Source organism: Morone saxatilis, unplaced genomic scaffold, assembly GCF_004916995.1.
Source record: "Morone saxatilis isolate NCDOM2014 unplaced genomic scaffold, NCSU_SB_2.0 Contig1, whole genome shotgun sequence".
Taxonomy (NCBI): Eukaryota; Metazoa; Chordata; class Actinopteri; family Moronidae; genus Morone; species Morone saxatilis.
This window is the reverse complement of record NW_023339651.1, coordinates 11,722,363-11,729,520: the sequence shown is the minus strand read 5'-3', so window position 1 is coordinate 11,729,520 and position 7,158 is coordinate 11,722,363. Positions and strand designations below refer to the sequence as shown.

General features: G+C 40.3%; 3 protein-coding genes across 3 annotated transcripts in view; 2 read left to right on the top strand and 1 right to left on the bottom strand.

Moving 5' to 3' along the window:
- The window catches only part of mapk7 (mitogen-activated protein kinase 7), an 8,150-nt gene extending 7,647 nt beyond the window's left edge, over positions 1 to 503 (bottom strand). The window contains exon 1 of the mRNA XM_035665068.1: positions 385 to 503. The gene's annotated coding sequence lies outside the window, so the exon portion shown is untranslated. The remainder of the gene's footprint in view (positions 1 to 384) is intronic.
- LOC118330513 (transmembrane protease serine 9-like) overlaps positions 1 to 7,158 on the top strand; it is a 24,745-nt gene that overhangs the window by 11,700 nt on the left and 5,887 nt on the right. The window lies entirely within an intron of this gene.
- Positions 1,482 to 3,332, top strand: vkorc1 (vitamin K epoxide reductase complex, subunit 1). The gene is made up of 3 exons (XM_035665094.1): positions 1,482 to 1,777; positions 2,157 to 2,266; positions 2,611 to 3,332. Exons 1-3 carry the CDS (start codon positions 1,608 to 1,610, stop codon positions 2,820 to 2,822), a joined length of 492 nt encoding a protein of 163 aa, XP_035520987.1. The 5' UTR covers positions 1,482 to 1,607; the 3' UTR covers positions 2,823 to 3,332.

Genomic DNA, 7,158 nt, shown 5'->3' with positions numbered 1-7,158 from the left:
CACACATACACACACACAGACTCACACACTCTCTCACATACACACACACACTCGGCCTGTCAGTCAAATGACCCAAACCTGTAGCTCTCAGTCACAAGACGTCTCTAGATTATAGCTGAAGTTTACAGATAGATGATCAGGGAACAAATACATGTGGAGCTGTCTTTGAGGGCACGCTAGCTGTGGACCTACACGGTGGTTAAAATAAACTAACTTCATGATAAAGACGCAGCCTTACCCACTGTTTGACGCAGGGGCGTAGGCTAGTTACCTGAAGCTCAGGCTTTCTAGGAACATAAACCGATAAACCATGTCTTTCTCGGTTTATATAAACACACAGGACGACACAGAGAGGCGTTTCTAAGTAACGGAACCGACCATCACCTTGTGAGCCAACCACAACATCAGTAATTGTAGTTTTTAATCCCGTAGTAGCGCGGGTATCGCTTGTTTTTGTCTGCCGCTTCCTCGTACAGTTCCGTGTTGGCTTGAGTGCCATGTAGCGGGACCAATGAGGTGAGGTGACTTCCGAGAGACCGTCCAATAGGAGCACAGAGCGTGGGGGGAGGCGGGACATCGGGGTAGACAGCAGGGTCTCTGTTTGTTGTTTTTTTTGTGGTGACGCCGTTTTCCAGAATTGGATTAGTATAGGAGGGGCCACATTGGGACACAATTACCCCCCTTTAAAAAACTAGTAGAATAATATTTGTTTTACTATATTTACTATGATAGAATATCTATCTAATAACTACTCTATAATTACTGTAATAATAGCACTGGAGCATAGATAGCTATAGAAAATTAAAAGGGGTAAGAGCATTTTGTCAGTGTGTTTGGAAGAGTGGGTAAATAAATACACTAATGGAAAGTACATTTACTCAAGTACTGTATTGAGTACAATTTTAAGATACTTGTACTTTAGTATTTACATTTAATGATTTGACTTTAATCCAAAGTCCAAAACGTGTGTTTATCTTATCTATCATGTGATGTACACATTAATACATCAATAATTATAATCCAATCATTTAATGTATATTAGTTTGAAATAGGCCCTTCTGCATAATGAGTAGGCTTCTTTAAGTAGACTTTATTTTGATGTTAGTACCTTTTGTATTTTAATAAGTAAGATTTTGAGTGTACTTTTACTTGTAAGAGTATTTCTACATTGTGGTGTTACCACTTAAGTATACGATCTGAACGCTTGTTCCACCACTGATTATATATTATGCATAACGTGTTCAGACTGTACAATAATTATGTATAGTGCACATATACTGTAAAAAGCTGCACTGGCATGGACAGTGTGGGCAGTTCTTAACATCCCCCCCCTGAAGCCCAAACAGACTGAAGTCCACAGTAATTACACAATAAACACCCCTCCTGCTGCTCCAACATCTGGACCCAGCTGTCCAATGAGAGGCAGTGACCAAAATCCAGCAGACCAATCAAAAGTGAGCATCTGATCCCTTACACGTCGCCTGCAGTCGGTGTGGACTGTGAGGTTTTAGAGGAAACAGAAGCGGACTGATACTGATCTTTGTTAGCCCACTGGAGTCAAATAAATCCACCTTAAAAGTATCAGTTTAAAGTCCCCTCAAATAGCCATGGCATTGCCGCAATGGGAGAGAAAAGCGCGCATATTTCTGTGCGTTTTCGGTTTGTTTTTGTCTGTTTATGCGCTTCACGTCGAGCTGTCCCGAGAGAGCAACCCTGATTACAGAGCGATGTGCGACCTGGGGGAGTCTGTGAGCTGCTCCAAAGTGTTTACCTCCAGGTATGTTTGTATACCTCGGGTTTGTTATATCAGCTCATACCTGATTTGCTGTGCCGAGTTATAAGAAGTACTTTGCACCATTAAGTCATTTCAGGTGGTATCATTTTTTGCTTGTAAAATCTGAATATTTCATGGCAGACCCGACCCCCCTTCACTGCCACGTGTTAAAGTCCTGCACATAGTTCACATCAGCTACTTTTTAACAACATGAGAACACCACGTGGATGTTCTTCTTTTTTATATGTCAAATTGCTTTCCATTAAATAATATGCATGCCTGATTTTTTGCATAGGAGCTATATGAACCATATTCAGGCATGTCTTTTCATTTTCTTTTCACTATATTCTAACTGTTTTCTCTTTCTTTCTTTTTTTGGCAGATGGGGACGTGGTTTTGGCTTGGTCCAGTTTTTTGTTCCCAAAGATAGCCCTCTGAACCAGCCCAACAGCGTGCTTGGCATCATATTTTACACTCTGCAGATGGGCCTTGGTTAGTCTGGCATCTTATTCTGCAAATGTTTGTTTGTTTTTAGGCAAAATAGATACCGTTTGCATTCCAGGATTTCAGGTTTATTTGATAGACACATATACAGTTTACATAGAAAACTGCTTTACAATCATCAAGTGCATTGTATCACAGCATTTATAGCTACAAACCCTAGAAGAGCCTTTACACAACAATAACAATAAAACAGCATGTTCATGGACCATGGCTGGTTCATATTCATATTAATTTAGCTGAAACAGTAATGATATATACAACCATTTCCCTATTATTGCTTGTGTAATGTGTTTTATTGATGAACTGAACTCTTGTGTTTGTGTTCATTGCAGGACTGTCTCTATCCAAAAAAGCTGCAATGTTTTTGGTCTTCTCCTCCTGGGTGTCTGTGGCCGGTTCACTCTACCTCGCATTTATTCTCGCCTTTGTTCTGGGGGATTTTTGCATGGTCTGTGTGTCAACATACATTGTCAACTTTGTGTTGCTCTTCACCAACCTGACACGGAGGAGAGCAATTGAAGGAATGAAGCAAAAGACTGGATAGAAAGTGTCTGAAATTCAACCCTTTCATTTTTTTTTTGTCTGCTGAGCTGAAGTCGCTGCTGGATCTGAAAAATAATATCTCTCCCACAGTACTTTTGCATTGTTTACACCTGTCAAGACTTTTCAGAGAAACAGATCTATAAGATGATATAAGTGCATATATGAGTGTGATATGTGATTCTGATTACACACTTTTGAATACTACCTCTTGTCTCATGTGATTTAGACACAGCTTGTGAAGCCAACAAAAACCCTAAAAGTGGATGTACACTGATCTACAGCAAATTACTGGGTGGTAAAGCAACACAGAGCAAGTACTCAGTCTAACCAGTAGATGGAGCTAAATGCCATGGGTTATCATGTATTGCATGGTGAATATGGTCAAAGGTCAATTGTAGTGCTACATTTTAAGAGCACAGTTTTTGCCTTGTATGACTGCAAATAGCAAAGAATTTATTATTTATTCACCATTACCATTATTGTCCTTTAAGCCGTACTTAAGCATAAAGGAATAGTGAGGCACTCGGATACAAGATAAGATAGACTTTATTGATCCCACACTGGCAAAATGTACTTTCTACAGCAGCTCCAGATAAAACACAAAAGACAAGAAAAAACACAATAAATAAAAATAGAATATAAAAAATACAAGATATAATAGAAAAATACAAATAAGAGGTACACTATACATACAGATTTTTATATAAAATAATATTAAATAAAAATATTTAAATAAATATTAAATATAACATATTTTTTATAGAAAGATCTGATTGATATGGGACATTGTACAAGTCGCAGCAGCAGGTAGCAGCACAGTGTAGAAATAAACATATTTGCACAGGACAAAAAAAGTGTAATTTAAAGGGAATACAGGCTATAGGCTATACATATAGGGCTAAGAATGTACAGTACAAGTATACTCTTAACAAGACTACTGTTATGATTTAAGGTGGACCTAAATGCAGACACAGACTCAGGAGTTAGATAAATAAAGAGGATTTATTGTGAGGGTAGTGGGGTATGGATGTGGAATGAGTGGGGAGGTAGCTGGCAGTAACACAGGCCAGAAGGGTGGAGACGAATGGCTTACTGGATGTGGCTGGTGGATATCTGGTCAAAAGCTGGCAGATAGGTGAGGTGTGATCCTGAAGCATAAAAGAGACGGTTAGGAGGGAACATAACACAAGAAACTAAACCCTAGGACGCGAGTGAAGCCTGAAGTGAATACCACCACTGTAGTTGCCTGAATTAACTGGCACTGGATGACTGTACACAAAAAATTTGCTCAGTTTAACAAAACTTTTTTTTTACTTTAAAATATAGCATCTCAAACAGAAACATCAGTTATCCAAAGCACATTCATGTCTGTTGGCACGTGTTGGCAAGCTACCATTCAAAGTGCTCAAGGACACTTAGACATGTGGACAGTAGGAACTAGGGATCAACCAACCCTGTGGTTAGTGGATGTTCCACCCCACCTGCTGAGCCTTTTCCACCCAATATAGGTTGTGTAGTTTGGAGAGGGACAGGTCTTAAATTGCTGGAAGTGCAGCTTTATTTGATGTTGGCTGGGCCTGGTTTTTGGTGCATCCAACACTCATGTAGGATCCCAGTTGCATTTCCCCTTATAGCACCGTATTAGCTGTGGCACAGAGTGCTTAGTGTAGAGTCGATAAGATATTTCTCCCCATTAATTGTTCTAAACACTACATGAAAAGCTGGAGTTGCCTGACAAGTATGACAAGAAGGACCTATATTCAGTCTAATCCCGACCATATGTGTCTATAGCCAGACAGTGAAATCATATGCACTTCTTTGAATTATGTTGCATTAAAGAAAAATTTAACTATTTACTTGCAAAATATTCTTGTTATTTATTTACATTGCAGATAAACACTGCAGATGAAGTTAGATGGTAGATGGGTAAAGCACCTAGAAGAATAAGCCATATGTAATTATGCAATTGTATTTAGATGATAAGGATAATATAAATAAAGAGTTGTTTTTTTAGATGGCACAGCTCTTATAAAGTGCAAACTCGGTGGTCATGTCTAGCTCTGACAACTATATATATACACTTTATACTTGCAGTGAATTAACAGCTGTATGTGTTTTACAAAACACCCTTTAAGACCGCCTATGGATGAGGTAACTTACAACTGTAAAATAAACGCTTCATCAGCTTTTGTTCGTTATCACCAGTTGACTTGCAGTGTGGACAGATAGGACTATAAAGAAACAAAGACTTTGTCACAACAGAAACAAACTCTTATCACACATTTACTTCTTCATAAAGTAGTTTTCCACAAAATCAAGTTGATTTTTAATAACCAATGACTCAGTTGTCATGTGTAATCCGTCAGGTCACGATGACATTGCTGTTTAAAATGATGAGACAATGGATGACTAAGGAAAGATAATTTTTGATTTTCGCATATTTTGCTTTTCCTCAGACAGACAGTGGTCTGGTGTAAAATCAGGATTTCCCAAGACTTGAAATAAAATAGCTAGACAATATACTGAACTGCCTTCATTTGATATGTGGATGCACAAATCTCTTTTAAGATGAATTTAATCCTGTTTTTAGATTAGATTAGTTTCAACTTTATTGTCATTGCACAAAGTACAAGTACTAAGACAACAAAATGCAGTTGAGCGTCTAACCAGAAGTGCAAAAAGCAGTAAAGTGCAGAGTAATGTGCATTTGTACAGGAATAACATAACATTATAGATATATATACGAATAGCAGGATATATACAGTATGAACAGCATTAACAGAATGAACAGAGTGAAGTGAATACACTAAGATATACACAATATATACTCTGTTGTAAGAGGTTCTGTCTTGTTTTTTGGGGGGGACAACACTGTTGGACAAAGAGCGCAACTTTAGATTTCACTGACCAAATTTGACGTTGATCCGATCAATTCTTTAGGAGGAGTTTGGGTGGAAAGAGGAGGTAAGGAGAGGGGGTAAAGTGAAAAATGGGGTAAGGAGAGAGATGGTGAAAGAGAGAATGTATAAGGAGGTAAGGAGGGTTTAAAGAGAGAGTGTATAAGGTGGTAAGGAGGGTGAAAGGAGAGAGGGGGGTGGGGAAATAGGGAAAGATAGGGGAGAAAGGAGGAAGAGGGACGGAAAGAGGGGGGTAAGGAGCAGGTAAGGAGAGAGAGAGGGTTTAAGCATTAGGTACAATCCTGTAGTGTTTATTTGCATATATGGAGACGCATTCTAACACCAGCTGTAAACTGACAAACTTAAAGCCATCCACTTGTGATCGGATCATCCAAGGCGCTGTTGATACCAGCTGTAACACGTCAATACATTTCCACATGTTAACCACTAAAACATGCACAGCTGTCTCCCAGCTCTGATCTTTGGCCATTAGGACTTTATTTTCCTCTTCCAGCTGTTTGTTGTGGTCTTCCAGCTGTTGGACTGTGTCCTCCCAGCTGTGAACTTTGTTTGTCAGGATCTTGTTCTGGTCCTCGAGCTGTTTGAGTCTCTGGTCCCAGCTCTGGTTTTGCTGGTCCAGGTCCTCGAGCTGTCTGTCCTATCCTACAGAGCTCTGAACTCTCCCTGCCAAGCTTTGTGGTCTTCTGGCCACTTTTCACCCACTTGTTGTGGGAAACCAAACCTCTCCTGGTGTTGAGGCAGAGCTCCTGGAGGTTTTCCTTCTCCTGCTGCACCTGTTGTAAGGTGTCCTCTCTCTCACTCAAGTTCTCCTGCAGAGCTTTGTACCTGGTCTGCAAGGAGTTCTCGCTCTGCAGAAGTTCTTGATCTCTGTGGAGCAGCTGGTTCAGGGCCTCAGTCAGTCTCTGAGACAGACCCTTGTTCTCTTTTGTCTGGACCTTGTTGTCCCTCAATTGGAGCTGCTGCTCCACCTGGTCCAACTGGTCCTTCAGTTGCTGCTCCAGTTTTTGGTGGTCCTGCTCCAGTCTGACAGCAGCATCCTCCTTCTCCAGTTGGAGGCTGTCCACCTGCTTTAAGCGGGATTAAAGCTCAATGTGAAGCTGGGAGATCTGCAGATGTTTGTGACCTTGGCTGCAAACTCCCTCTCCCAGAGCTCCAGCAGACCCTCCAGTCTTTTTATTTGCCACTGCAAGTTGTAGATCTTAAAGCAGAACTTCTGCCTTTTGGTCGCAAGGTTCTTCCTCTGCTCCGCCACACTCGTCAGCTTACTCTGGCGGTTTCTTCTCCTGAGCCTCGTTCCGCGACTATAAGCATATATATAATTATGTAAAAGTATTCAACACAAGGGCTATAGATACAACATACATAAGGCTGCCAATGTAAACCTCTGAAAATAATATTTCACACAATTCTGTCACAGTG

Excerpts from the sequence above, each read along its gene's own strand:
- vkorc1 (XM_035665094.1), top strand. The coding sequence starts at position 1,608 with ATGGCATTGCCGCAATGGGAGAGAAAAGCGCGCATATTTCTGTGCGTT. Across the intron at positions 1,778-2,156 it reads TCCAAAGTGTTTACCTCCAG|ATGGGGACGTGGTTTTGGCT; the intron begins GTATGTTTGTAT and ends TTTTTTTGGCAG. Across the intron at positions 2,267-2,610 it reads CACTCTGCAGATGGGCCTTG|GACTGTCTCTATCCAAAAAA; the intron begins GTTAGTCTGGCA and ends TGTTCATTGCAG.